The sequence below is a fragment of the Perognathus longimembris genome, chromosome 1 (genome assembly GCF_023159225.1).
Source record: "Perognathus longimembris pacificus isolate PPM17 chromosome 1, ASM2315922v1, whole genome shotgun sequence".
Lineage (NCBI taxonomy): Eukaryota > Metazoa > Chordata > Mammalia > Rodentia > Heteromyidae > Perognathus > Perognathus longimembris.
Window position 1 is genome coordinate 52,745,625 of NC_063161.1, and position 14,747 is coordinate 52,760,371.

Consider the following 14,747-nt stretch of genomic DNA (forward strand, 5'->3'; position numbering starts at 1 on the left):
TTGCCTCTGTATCTCAAAATGCTTTACAAAACATTTAGTTAAAGCCTCACAACACCCCTGTGAGGTAGGTCAGTATTATTATCCCCATTTTACAGATGGGGAAACTGAGGCACAGAGAGGTTAAGTGACTTGCCCAAGGCCACACAGCGAGCCAGTGATTGAGTTAGGGATAGAACAGTTCTGTCCCTTTTCTATAACCACTGGACCACGCTCCCCTTTACCTATATACATTCTTCACACACACACACATGTGCACATCTGCCCACCCCACCCCACTTAGCCTCTATGTACAAGCAAACAGCAGTGGGGGGCAGGGGCAGGGGGTGCCTCAGGAGCATTTAAATAAGAAAATCTTGTCAGTCATGAAAAAGGAGTCCAAGAAAGCACAGAGCTGAGCCACACCACAGACTCTGGTGCAAACTTTGCCCCTCTCCCCAACCCACACTTTTCTCCTGGTGGCCCCCTGACTGATTAGTTGCAGTGGATTCTTTGGGGGGGGGAGGGGGGAGTACCTGAAAATGAACGAAGCTTTTTGCAAGACTTTGGGCAACATCTGAGAAAAGAAAGAGGCATCGTTAGGGGAGATGCCCAGGACTCAAGTCACAGAGCGATCTCACCTCCACAGCAGGCCTGGAGGCGAAGGGCTGAGGAGCGAGGACCAGGAGTGACCAGCCAGCCATTGGTCTCCAGAGGAGCTACTGGAGCGGACTCGAGTGGGCACTTCGAGACCTCCTGAGAGTGCTCTGGACCAGGAGACATGGCCTGGAGAGGGATGTCCCCCAAGGGGGACACCCTGGTCCCTGCACAAATGTGAGGGACAGCCCCCGCCTGCTAGCCTGTCTGTGGGGGTGATGGACAGGCTCAGCGCTAGCTAGCAGAGGCTGCTGGCCATTGGGCTTGTCCTAGTGTTGGGGCATGGGCACGGGCTATGGATTTCTTAACATACGGATGAAAAAGGCAGAAGTAAGGCTCGTCCAGCTGGGCTGGCTGGGGTTGTCTCTGGAGGCTCTGCCAGGTGGATTAGGTGAGAAAGGGGATTGTGTGGGTCTCTAAGCACTGGCCCACAGGAATGCCACATGCAATGAGTGGGGTTAGGGGTCAGGACCTGGCTTTTCTTTCCAGTCTCTACTTAGCCAGAATTTTAAGTCTCTGGTTTCTGTCCTCATGTTCCCCTCCTTTCCCCATATGTGCTAAGGTCCCAGGTCCCAGACCCCTCCCAAGACTCAAGAATTGGGATAGTCAAGCAACAAACACACACCAAGACAGGCTTCCCTTGTACAGTAAAAAGGGTCGTTTTTATTTTTCTTTCTTTTGGCTTATAGTAGTGATTTACTTGTTTTTAAATTTTTATTATGTTTTAAATCACGTCTCATTTTGGGCAGCATTGGCCTCCATGCATTCACTAATACACTATTGGTCTTTTACAGTTTACATTGGTTGTGGCAAAAAATAAAAGAAGCCATCTGGGCACTGCCGCTCGCAGGGGCTTTGACTGGAGCGTCTGCTTCAGCCCACCCAGCCAATGTCTGTAGAGGTGGGGAGAGCGGGGCATGTTGACTTAGGAAGTCTCCCTGCCCTCACCCTCTGCTTTAGATCATGGACTCTCCTCATCCTAAGCAACAAGGAGGTTTATGGAAAGAAGAGGGGAAAAGTGTTTCTCACACAAATCAGCAGCCATGTCAGATGCTGCTCCGGTGGCTTTGGCTCTGCATTTTAAATGAACAAAAATCACGTCTTTTTGCTTTTTTTTTTTTTTTTAAAGGTGGATTGTGGAGTATAAATACTGCACCAAGGACCCGGCTACAAAAAAATAAATATTTGTATTATATTTATATATCTATATATATATATGTGCAGTGATACTGTGGCTGCTGCTGCTTTTTGATTGGCTTCGGTAATATTTGGCAAAGCATTGCCACTTGCCCACTCTGAAGACGAGCAAAATGCCATGGCTGATTCTTTCAGTTCAATGCCTGTTAACTGCGGGTGTAAACTGCTGGTGATGGTGTCATTTTACTACCAAAGTGTGGAGCAGGATGGGTGAGTGAGAGTGATGGAGTGAGTGACAGGGTGAAACTTCAGAGAGCGAAGGCGGCTTCTTTCTGTGAAGCTGGCTGATGGGCGTCAGATACCAAGGTCCACGTGTGGCTGAGGAGTCGGCCTCTGGCGGGGTCAGGAGCTGGCGGGGGAGGGTCAGGTCTCAGAGGACATTTGTTACTAGGCTCTAGTAGCTGAATGACATCACTAGCATGGCTCTTGGTGTATCTAGCGGGATCAGAGAGCTCTGTCGCCCATCTCAAGACCTAAGAACAATTATTAAGTTTAGCCAAATCTTGCATAGAAGTGTTTAGAATTTATTGCACATTGGAACATATATATATGTATATACATATATATTGTTGTTTTGGAAAAGACCATTATCAATAAAAATTTTTTTTTGTCTGTCTGTCTGGTTTGGGGATGTACATTGGCTGACAGCATCTAAGTTCTAAGAAGAAAGAAAAGTATAAAAAATAAAAATAAACATGACAATGGCATAAGCCAGAAGCCATTTCCTATTTAATAAGTTCATCATTTGTATTTACAAAAAGACATGCCAATAAAATAAAATCATATATTACAATATTTATAATTCTCTTAAAAAGAATAACCACATACGTCAGCGTCTGTTTTGTGCTGTTTACAATGTCGCCTGTACACGGCACTATACATTCATCCTAGCCAGTAGCAGGGTGCCGAGAGAAATACCTGTCCCACCTAGAGAACCCTACTGCGGGCTGTGGAAACAGGCTTAGGAGGCTGGACGGCTTCTAACGGCCCAAAAGGATCAACGCTCAGCCAACTGACCTGCTGTGGTTTGTTCTATGCAAAACTAGTCAAGTGGACTGTGAGATTACATCCAAAGTGCTTCTACTGCAAGGCAGATTGGTGTGTCTGATTATGGGTTGGTTCTCTTTCACCTCTATTATATGGTTCAGGAGGAATTTATTTGATTTGGTTCACATGCTAAATCTTTCCTCACTCTTTGAGTTGACTTCTTGACACATTTGGCCGCAGCATCTTGGCTTTGAAACCTTGTCATTAGATGAGATACCCCTGGACTGAGAACTGTTTTTGTTTGTAAAGCAGGAGTGGGATGGAAGATGGGATGGCCCCCCCCTCAGAAGCCACCTGCTTTGACAGTGGGCAGGCAGCCACTAAGCTGGCACTGTGGCTTCCACACAAGAACCAGCAGAGTCAGGAGAGCAAGTGGGTGTGGCTCAGAGGCGCGGCCTCGGCCTCCAGTCCCACCAGTGACTGCTATGCTAACCATACACAGAAGAAGCCCCAGCCCTAGCCCAGTGCTGCTGCCCTCATCTGGCTGCAAGGCTGGGAAGGAAAAGCCCTACTCAGTGGAGAGATGTGATGGAGGCAGGGGGAACCACAAAAGTGAGGACTGTGACAACCCCTCTGCAGAAGGGAGAGGCCAGGTCAGGTCAGCATATCTGAACCCCACTCCATATCGACCCAAGCCCGGAGAAAGCCATGATGCAGAAGGACATGACGCTAAATGAAGTGAGCACCCCAGAACCCCCAGTGAAAGGTTGCTTTAAGTTTCCCCAAATATCCCCTAGAGATAACATGCTACTCTGAATAGCACTCTTATCTCCACCCCAAGTGTCAGTTCTCCAATATGAAGGCTGAACCATCATCATAAATATTGCAAGATACAAATGAACTTTTTTTTTTTTTTTAGCCCTAGGATTTGGTTTTATAGTGACATTAATAGTACAAGCCATTTGGGATCAGAGTCTCCCCATGTACTAGACACAGAACAGCATTAAGTAGTTCATCTTGCAAAATGTGCAACAATGGCTGTATGTTAGAGATGTCTGTTAAACATAGACACACACGGATCCATCTGCTTGTTGGAGTGGGTTTTTTTTTTCCCCTTGTTGTTGGTGGCGGTCAATTGATTGGTTATATTTCCCTGCCCAGAAGGTGTATGAAAAGACTTTCTAAGAACTCAAAGAATTGCAGCCGGTATGGAACTCTTACCATTTTCTCCAAATACAGTGAACGGTGCAGGGCTGGGTTCTGTCCAGAGGCTGACCCAATGCGGGGGACAGGATTAGAGCAGTGTCCTGTGGTGTATGGATCTCATGCATGACTTCTGATCACGGCATGCCATCATGCAAATCGTTTCTACGCATTGAACGAGCACAATGTTTGGAATCGGCCTGAGCAAGTCCTCCTCAGCCTGAAAGAAAACCTGATTGTTTTCCCCCACCCATCTCCAAACCACGTGAAGCTCATGTGGAGAAGATGTGGTTTATGTCAAAGAAACTGACAACTGAATGACATGGGCTAAATGTGAGTGTGTGTGTTTTCCCTTTTTGCTGCTTAGCTTAACTAATGTCAGAGTGCAAATATAGTTTGCATGAACAAACAAACTTTTAAAGTGATGCTTTCTGCTTCTGAGAATCAACAAAATGAAAAAATAAAATCCATTTGGCTGCAACGGAAATGTGCTGGTCCCGGCAGCCTCTCCTGTTTTTATATCCTGTTAGTTTTTGTCCTAAGTTGCATTGACTGAATGTGGAACATGCAGTAACCACCTGCCCAAGCAATAGAAAATCTGTGTCCCGGGAGCAGGGTCCTTTGCCCTCGGCAGGTCACTGCTCAAGATGCAACCGTGTCACATGGTCATGGGAAGCAGATTACGTTTGGTACAGATCTTCAGGGTACAGTGTCTCCACAGCTGTTCTGCATTGATAGTATTCAGGAAGTTTGTAAACAATCTTTCACTTGCGAGTGTTAAACCGGTATATACCACTTCATTTTTGTTCTCCTCTAACATTTGGATTCTCTGACCTCTTTTTGTCTTTTGGCTCTTTCCCTTCTTCCTTCCTCTGCCCGCTGCTGCTTCTCCTTGTCAGGTTTAGTCACACTGTCATAGGATGGGAGGGAGGCTGTGGATGGGGTGCTCTCCTTTTTCTCCCGGTGTGTGCCTCCATTCTCCAGCTTATTGGAAGTCATCTTTTTGCAGATGAAGCCCCGCCTTGCCAAATGTCCCCGGTAGGCGCGCTGCAGGACCACTGCAGACACCTCTTCCTGCTTGCGCCGCAGTGTGGTTGTGATTGGCTCGTAAGACACTTTGGAAGGATTCGATGCCACGAACCGCTCCTCCATCTGCTGCCGCAGGATGTCCAACTCCCCACTGTCTCCCAGGACCCGCTTGGTGAAGGCAAAAAGGATGTCCAAGCAGTGGATGCGATCGCCGCTCACCATTGGCAGATCCATGGCGATGAGCTCAATGGTGTTGGGTTTGGGCACGCGGAGAGGATGCTCCAAGGCATCTGCGAAGTCTGCCAGCTTACAGTACTCGATGAACTGCGTGGCGTCGGGGTCAAACTTCTCCCAGATCTCATAGAAGGTCTCAAAGTCATCCTCACTCAGAGGGTCTGCACTTTCTTCTGTGGCTACACTGAAGTTCTCCAGGATGATGGCGATGTACATGTTCACCACAATCAGGAAGGAGATGATGATGTAGCTGACAAAGAAGAAGATGCCCACGGAGGGATTCCCGCAGTCCCCCTTGAAGCCACTCCCTGGGTGTTCCTTGTCCAGGTTGCAGTCAGGGGGCCGGTTGAGGATGGGCAGCAGCAGGCCATCCCAACCAGCCGAGGTTGTGATCTGGAACAGGCAGATCATGCTGTTGCCAAATGTCTCGAAGTTGAACATGTCGTCAATGCCAGCCTCGTGCTTCACATATGCAAAATTGGACATCCCAAAGATGGAGAAGATGAACATGACCAGGAAGAGCAGAAGGCCGATGTTGAACAGGGCAGGCAAGGACATCATTAAGGCAAAGAGCAGGGTACGAATCCCTTTGGCACCTTTGATCAGACGCAAGATGCGCCCAATACGGGCCAATCGGATGACTCGGAAAAGGGTTGGGGAAACAAAGTATTTCTCAATGATATCAGCCAGGAACATCCCTAAGAGAGGAATAGAAGAAGTTATTACTGACATCAGAGAGGCCCTTTCTCTTTCGCCTGGCACTGTAGAAATCATAAGCTGAAAAGGCTTTGTAGACTGAGTGCCTTCCTCTCAATCTGAACTGTTATTAAAAAAAAAAGTTTCAATAGCCAGAAGTGGTGCTGTGGGGGCTGGGGATATAGCCTAGTGGCAAGAGTGCCTGCCTCGGATACACGAGGCCCTAGGTTCGATTCCCCAGCACCACATATACAGAAAACGGCCAGAAGCGGCGCTGTGGCTCAAGTGGCAGAGTGCTAGCCTTGAGTGGGAAGAAGCCAGGGACAGTGCTCAGGCCCTGAGTCCAAGGCCCAGGACTGGCCAAAAAAAAAAAAAAAAAAGAAGTGGTGCTGTGGATCAATTGGTAGAGTGCTGGCCTTGAGCAAAAAGAAGCCAGGGATAGTGCTCAGGCCCTGAGTTCAAGCCCCAGGACTGGCAAAAATAAAAAAGTTTCAAACATATAGAAAAGAGGAAATAGTAGCACAGATGTCATGTGCCTAAAACACAGGTTTAATAGAAAATGGCATTTTACTAAATTACTTCCTTTTTCTTAATCCCTAGAAATATTCATAATAGTAAGTTGTTATAGTGGCTGTCCTAGTCTTTATAGTTTTATTTTGTACAAACCTATATATGGTATAGAGCATCCTACTATGTTTAGGAAATTATAGATTTTTTGGAGGGGGGGCACTGGTATGGGAGCTTGAACTCAGGAACTCATGATCTCCATGTTTTTATTTTCCTGGACTTTTCACTCAAGGCTGGTGTTTTACTACTTGAGACACATCTCCACATCAGGCATTTTATTTTGTTTTTTGCTAGTCCTGGGGCTTGAACTCAGGGCCTGAGCACTGTCCCTGGCTTCTTTTTGCTTAAGGCTAGCACTCTACCATTTGAGCCACAGTGCCACTTCCGGCTTTTTCTATATATGTGGTGCTGAGGAATCAAACCCAGGGCTTCATGTATGTGAGGCAAGCACTCTACCACTAAGCCACATTCCGAGTCCCCCACATCGGGCATTTTGCTGATTAACTGGAGGTAAGAGTGTAATGGACTTTTCTCCCAGGGCTGGTTTTGAACTGAATCCTCAGATTTCAGCCTCCTAAGTAGCCTTAAGCCTTTGTTGTTGTTGTTGTTCAAGGCTAGGCCTCTACTGCTTTATGTTTGTTAAATGGAGATAAGAGTCTTGCAGACTTCCCTGCCTGGGCTGGCTTTGAACCACTATCCTCAGATCTTAGCTTTCTGAGTAGATAAGATTATAGGTATGAAACACAAGCACCCAGAGAGGCTGGCCAAAAATTATAATCTTTTGAGATCTACCTATTTAGAGCACTTTTTGTGTGTGTGTGAAACTAGGTCTTTGTGTTAAAATAACTTTACAGTATTCACTCTAATAATGCAATGGTTTTCCCTTTAATGAAGAAGTCCTCATTTATTTACTTTCCCACATTAAAAAATGACTAGTTTATTAAGTGTGCATGTATAGTTTTCTAAGTTGTTGTCAAATGCTGTCCATGATGCCACCAAATTTCCATTTCTACAATGAAAGCAAGTTCCGGCTCCACTCCCAACTCTCACTACCTCTTGGCCTTCATGGCTTGTTCTGCTGGTGCCACCAATTTTCAAAGGATTTTTCCTAGCTCTGAAAAGAATATCTTCGTTGTTTCATTCTCCCATCTCCCCATGTTACCAAACAAGCGTAGATAATTAAAGGGAATTCTCAGCAATGACTTTCAACTTAGAGTTCCTGGATTTCAGACTAAAAGGCATAAATCTGAAACTAGTTTCAGCAGGTAAATATGGCCTAGTGACAAGAGTGCTTGCCTTGTATACATGAAGCCCTGGGTTCGATTCCCAAGCACCACATATATAGAAAACAGCCAGAAATGGCGCTGTGGCTCAAGTGGCAGAATGCTAGCCTTGAGCAAAAAGAAGCCAGGGACAGTGCTCAGGCCCTGAGTCCAAGGCACAGGACTGGCAAAAAAAAAACAAACACAAAAAAAACAAAAACAAAACCCCATGGTAGTAGGAGAATACAGAAATTGAGGGTGAAAGTGTATAAATCACAGGGCTTTTTCTATTTACAGCCATCCATAGGTTCCCCTCAACCAGACTGCTTGTCTTCACAACTAAAGGGCAACAAGGAGAGCGCCATGATGGGTGGTAGAAAGAAGAGAATGCTGGGAAATGAGAATGGAAGGGAAACAAGGGTGTTCTCTTCATTCACTGATTCTTCTTGCCACCCAGGTCCCAATAAGATGACATGAAGCATTTAAGTGAGCTATGAGAGGTGTTGCTCAGCTATTAGGATCATATATACTGGAGTAGTTAATTGCAGAAGGCTATAGAGTCCTTCATTTGAAGATTTAAGGCCAGGAAAGGGCCAGAGGTTACTTACTAGTAAGTTCAGAGGAAGGGCCAGGTAACTTCCTCTTCAGGAGCTGTTTGTGCTTTCCAGACAATTTCTACCTCAGCCAGGACCTAAGATGATATCTCAGCTTTCCTTTTTTTTTTTTTCTTTCTTTCTTTTTCTGCTTCTTTCATGTGGTACTAGAGAACTGAACTCAGGGCCTTGCATTTGTAAGGCAGGTGGCCTTATCACTTAAGCCACACCTCCAGTCCTCCCCTGCTTTTTGTGTTGGTCCTGGGGCTTGAACTCTGGGCATAAGCATGGACTCTGAGCTTTTGCTTAAGGCTAGTCTACCACTTGAGCTACCCTACCTTTTTGAGGCAGTTTAATGGAGACAAGAGTCTCACAGACTCTCCTGTCTGGGCTGGCTTCAAAACTTGATCTTGAGTAGCTAGGATTACAGGTGTGAGCCACTGGTACCTGGAAAACTTCCAGTTCCTTTTTGTGTTGGTCATTTTTGAGGTAGGGTCTTGCTTTATACCTAGGCTGGCCTGGACTTGGGCTGTAACTTCCTATCTGGGCATTCTCCAGTTGCCAAGGATGACGGCCAGCCGTTGCATTAGATGGAGTCTCATGAACTCTTATGCTCTGGCTGGCTTCCAAGATCCCTTGATCTCCTCTTCCCAGGAGTTCAGTACTCTTTTTAATTTTAATTTTTGTGTGTATGCTAGTCTTGGGGCTTGAACTCAGAGCCTGAGCACTGTTTTTATACTTTTATGGCCAGTCCTGTACTTGAACTCAGGGCTTGAGCACTGCCGCTGGCTTTTTTTTTTTTTTTTTGCTTGTTCTGTTTTTGGCCAATCCTGGGACTTGAGCTCAGGGCCTGAGCACTGTCCTTGGCTTCTTTTTGTTCAAGGATAGCACTCTACCACTTGAGCCGCAGTGCCACTTCTGGCTTTTTCTATGTATGTGGTATTGAGGAATTGAACCCAGGGATTCATGTACACGAGGCAAGCACTCTACCACTAGGCCATATTCCCAGCCATATTCCCATTTTCCCCCTCCCCCCCTCAAGGCTAACAGTCTAACACTTGAGCTACTGTGCTATTTCTGGCTCTGTGGTGGTTGGCTAAAGATAAGAATCTCACAGACTGTCCTGCCTGGGCTGGCTTCAAACCATGTTCCTCACAGATACTGGAGTGGTTCACTAAAGAAGGCTACAGAACCCTGGTTGGCTTGGGCTGAGGTGAGGCACAGTCACCACTCTGCACAGCCACCAGAGCCCTGGGGCTGGCTTCTGCCAGTGCAAGTCAGCCAAGCCCACGTGGAACTGGGGCAGTTTCACCCCATTCCGCATGCTCTTTAGGAAGGCCAGGACATGTCGGGAAGTCAGTGGGCTGACTACGTCTCTGCCTGCTGGCCAGGACAGCACCCTGGCGATGCTTTTAGGTGAGGGAAATCACGAACTCTGGAACCACCTTGAGTTCTGCTTCTGTCACTTCCCAAGTGAGTGACTTGGACACCTCCACTGTGAAGATGATATATACAATCACCTGTCTTGGGCTGTGGATTTACAGCACAGCAAACCGGCCTCACCCGAAACATAGTAAACGTCACCATCAAGCCACAGCAGCCTAGCTACAACTACTGCCACCTAAAATTTCCCTAAAATTTCATTACCATCCACTGGAACCACCTCATATTATACTTCTAATATGACCACATTTTAAAACAGCAACTTCCTTTTTATTTTCTCTGTTAGTCTTGAAACTCCTTGAAAGCAAGAACCTAATCTTATCTTTCGCCCTCAGTCATTTACAGTTCAGGACACTGGGGACACTTAGGACAATCTCACTTGTGGTGAGGCGCACTTGGCAGGCAGGCCCATGAAAAGAGTAGAGGACACTGTGCCCCACACGGGGTGTAATCGCACGCTCCCCTCATCATCCCGTCCTCATGCAGCATCCTGCCCCCACCCCCACTCACCCACGATGGAGAGGATGACCACCACAAAGTCGAAGATGTTCCAGCCAATGGTGAAGTAGTAGTGTCTCAAGGCAAACATTTTGAGCACACACTCACAGGTGAAGAAGATGACAAAGACCAGATTAATCCAGTAGAGAATGTTCTCCATCTGCTTGCTCTGAGTGTCTGTCTCCACCATCATCGTCACCATGTTAAGGCAGATGAGCATCATGATAACAATGTCAAAGGCTTGTTGAGTGACAAAATCGAAGACGATTCCTTGGATTTTGTTCTGGAGGGGAGAGAAGGAAGGACATCACAGGACTCAGGCAAGCCTTCACAAGCAGCTCTTGCTCCTCTCGTAAGCCCCAAGCAGCTCAAACATATGGAAGTTTTCCTATCTCTCTGGCAATCCTTTCTTAGTCCCATCTGCAAGCAATCCTTCCTATGACATTCGTGTTCTGAGAATGGTCGTCCCCACTGCTTACATGACACCTGCCCTACTTACCCCTTCTTATGCACCATCTTTTCTTGATGATTCATAAGTGTTCCAAACTTACACATCCCAAACAGGACTGAGTCCTTTCTGTTGTCCTTATCTAACTCGTTGCTCTCTCTCAACTATTCATCCAGTTTCTCCAGCTAGAAACTTGAGGGTTGTTCCTTCTTTCCTTTTTAAGCATTTTTGGTGGTACTGGGGTTTGAACTCAGGGCCTTGTTTCATGCTAGGAAGGGGCCCTACCACTTGAGCCATGATTATTTATTATTATTAATGTTTGGTTGTCATGGGCCTTAAACTCTGGGTCTGGGTGCTGTTCTGAGCTCTTCTGCTCCAGGTTAGTACTCTATCACTGTGAGCCACAGCGCCACTTCAGGCTTTCTGGTGATTAATTGGAGATAAGAGTCTCAGGGACTTTCCTGCCGGGGTTGGCTTTGAACTATGATCTTCAGATCTGAGTCTCCTAAGTAGCTAGGACTATAGGCATGAGTTATCAGTGCCTGGGCCTTGGTTATTTTCAAGACAGGGGGATTGCTTTATGTTTGGGCTGGCCTGGACTTCGATCTTCCTATTTGTACATCTCTTTGTTTTGGGGATGACATGTGATCACAAACAGGTCCAGCTGTTGTGTTGTAGTTGGGATAACAGCTGTGTGTCACCATGCCCTGACAGTGGTTGAGATGGAGTTTATCAAGCTTTTATTTACCCAGCCTGACCTCAAACTGAGATCCTTCCAATCTCTGACTCCCAAGTACAACAGTCAAAAAATTTATGCAGGGCTAGGAATGTGGCTTAGTGGTAGTGCTGGGTTCTATTCCTCAGCACCACATAAATAGAAAAAGCCAGAAGTGGCACTGTGGCTCAAGTGGTAGAGCTCCGGCCTTGTGCAAAGAAAGGCTCAGAGACAGAGCCCAGGCCCTAAGTTCAAGTCCCAGGACTGGCAAAAAAATAAAAACAAAACAAAACAAGCTCCTATGCATTACTTTATGTCTATTGTTTGGTACATAGAGGAGAATCTGCCAAGTGCATGTTAATTTCTGTGTGCATATGTGTGTATGTGTGCATGCTGATCGTGGGGCTTAAAAACTCAGGGTCTAGGTACTGTCCCTTAGCTTTTTCACTCAAGGCTAGCACTCTAACCACTTGAGCCACAGCTCCATCTCTGGCTTTTTGGTGGTTAATTGCAGATAAGAATTGAAGGTCTTTCCTGTCCAGGCTGGCTTCAACCCAAGATACTCAGATCTCAGCCTTCTGAGCAGCTAGGATTACAGGTGTGAGCTGTTGACACTCCGCTTGGAACATCTACTATTCACTCAAACAAAGGAGTTCTACTTTTACATCTACACAAATTAAATTGCCAGGAAAGCTTTTATTTAAGAGGTTCCGCTGTTTGCATGTTTTTTGTTTTTTTAAAGTTGCTTTAAATGAAGGTTACAAAGAAGAGATTTTGAGGCTTTTGGAAATATCCCACTAGCTTATTTTCAGAACAAGAGAAGGACATCCAAAGGAGGGTAAGGCAGAATCTGGGCCCCAAATCTGTCGTATGAAAGGCTCAATTCAAGAGAAGAAATCAGGTGTTTAACTCTCCTGCTTCTACCCTCTGTTCTAACAGCCAGAAACAACATTTTAGGTTCCAGACAAACCCTGCAAAGACACACTGTTGGGTACAAAGGCTGAGATAGCCCATTCCTATCTTGTTTTACTTATTTTTTGAGCCAGGGTCCTGCTATGTAGTCCAGGCTGGCCTTGGATTCATGCTCTTGCAGCTTCAACCTCCTGGCTACCTAATCCCATCTTGAATTGGTGAGAAAGGAATGGGCTAGGCTTTCATTCATTTTCCTTTGTTTATTTTATTTTATTTTTTTGCTGGTACCTGAGTTTGAACTTCTAGCTTGCATGTGTTTGCTCAGGTGGCACTCCACCACTCGAATCATGCCACCAGCCAGCTTTTTGCTCATTATTTTAGAGATACAGTCTCAGAATTCTCTGCCTGGAACCCCCTTCCTCCAATGTCAACCTCCTGAGTAGCCAGGGTTATAGGCATGAACTACCAGTATCTGGCTAGCTGTTTCTTTTTTTTTTCTTTTTTTTTTTTGGCCGGTCCTGGGGCTTGGACTTTTTTTTGGCCAGTCCTGGGGCTTGGACTCAGGGCCTGAGCACTGTCCCTGGCTTCTTCCCGCTCAAGGCTAGCACTCTGCCACTTGAGCCACAGCGCCGCTTCTGGCCGTTTTCTGTATATGTGGTGCTGGGGAATCGAACCTAGGGCCTCGTGTATCCGAGGCAGGCACTCTTGCCACTAGGCTATATCCCCAGCCCTGGCTAGCTGTTTCTTAAAAGATCTATCTACCTAGGCAACAACCAAAGTGGTAGGCATTCTACAAGGCAGAGCACAGGGCATAGGTCAAACCCTAATATATGTTACCCCATAGCTCAGTCCTTGCCCAGCTGCTGTTGGCCCCATCTTTTGGATGTGGCAGCTAGGAGAACATTAGGCAGCCATCACTCATCTGTTCCCTTTCTCTCAAGTGGCTGCTGTCCAAACAGTGCTTTGCCCGCACAGTGTACTCACCAAGGGACGGGGAATGGGTTTTTGTGGTTTTTTTGAGCCCAGCTTTTTCATGGCATTATAGTACTTCTTCTGTTCCTCTGTCATGAAGATGTCTTGACCTCCGAAGTAAAGGAGGGAAAAAGAGATAATAATCACAACCGGCTCTGAGTGCTAAGGCTGGATGGAGATCACTGTGAAACAGTGAAAATCAAGACATTTCCCTCTGGCTTCCAGAGGTGAGTTTAGCAGACAGCTGCCTCAAAGTGAGGCACACTTGCATTAGGGACTCTAATTCTGAGACCTGAATTTTCATCTTGGGGTTTGATTTGTCTGGTTGGGTAGTAAAGAAATGGATTTCAGACCTTCAGGAATGGTAAGCTTAAGGAAGGACTTAAGGAAGGAAGGACCATATCTCATGGTCCAAAATATTACTCCCCTCCTTTCCTTTATTTGTTTTGGCCTGATTTCCTGATAAAATTCCGGGAAAAAAATTTTTTCTTTAGGGAGTACTTATTTTTGCTAGGACCGGGGCTTGAACTCAGGGCTGTTTTCTCGCTGGGCTTCTTGCTCACAGCTGGTGCTCTATCACTTGAGCCGCACTTCTAGTCTTGCTTTTTGCTGGCTAATTGGAGTCGGGAATTTCCTAGGCTTTTCTCCCCAGGCTGGCTTTGAATCTTGTCCCTCCAGGTCTCAGCTTCCTGAGTAGCTAGGATTACCCTGGCCTCTACTGGGGTTTTCAACTCAGGGTCTTACATTTGCCAGGCAAATGCTATGCTTTCAGACCTAAAAAAATATATTTTAGAATTAAGAAAATGTTTAAACTCTGGCGAATAGCCCATTCATAGTAGATGATATTCAAAAGTTGGAAAACAACGGGAATTCTGGTGCATGGAAGACTGGTATTTGACTTGCTGAGATGGTTTGACTTACACTTTGCTTCGGAAAGCCTGCTAGCCAGGCAGGATACACAGGGAGAGGACTTTTCCTCAGTGAGTGTCCTCTCACGTGCCAGGTTGGTAGTGGTGCCCAGGGCTGGTGTGGACAGTTGAATCTGCCTCTAGCGGAAGTTTTCATCTATTTCTTTCTACTTGGTCTCCATTACAGAGTGAGCTCTGTCTCTGCTTCCTTCTGCTGGGAGGCCCAAACTAGTCATAGATGTGGAAAATAAAGGATTCCTTGTCAATGTGGTAAACCACACTAAAAAATCCAGCCCTGAACAGGAAGGGCCAGTTAGAGCTAATGCCCAGCAGGGCCAGTACCACAATGAGATGGCAGTTTGGATTTTACAAAAAGAAAAGAGGGGCATTTTCTCCCCCTCTGGAGACAAGGACAGAGTGCCCCTCCTGTGGGTGACCTCTGACCCCTGG

At 46.3% G+C, this 14,747-nt stretch overlaps 1 protein-coding gene across 1 annotated transcript in view; it reads right to left on the bottom strand.

The window, feature by feature from the left end:
• Positions 1 to 3,354: 3,354 nt before the first annotated feature.
• Positions 3,355 to 14,747, bottom strand: part of Scn8a (sodium voltage-gated channel alpha subunit 8) — a 189,449-nt gene continuing 178,056 nt past the window's right edge. The window contains exons 25-27 of the mRNA XM_048364197.1: positions 13,402 to 13,506; positions 10,355 to 10,625; positions 3,355 to 5,981 (exon numbers count right to left, since the gene is read on the bottom strand). Of these exons, the coding sequence (XP_048220154.1) occupies positions 4,834 to 5,981; positions 10,355 to 10,625; positions 13,402 to 13,506 (1,524 nt within the window). The 3' untranslated portion in view covers positions 3,355 to 4,833. The remainder of the gene's footprint in view (positions 5,982 to 10,354; positions 10,626 to 13,401; positions 13,507 to 14,747) is intronic.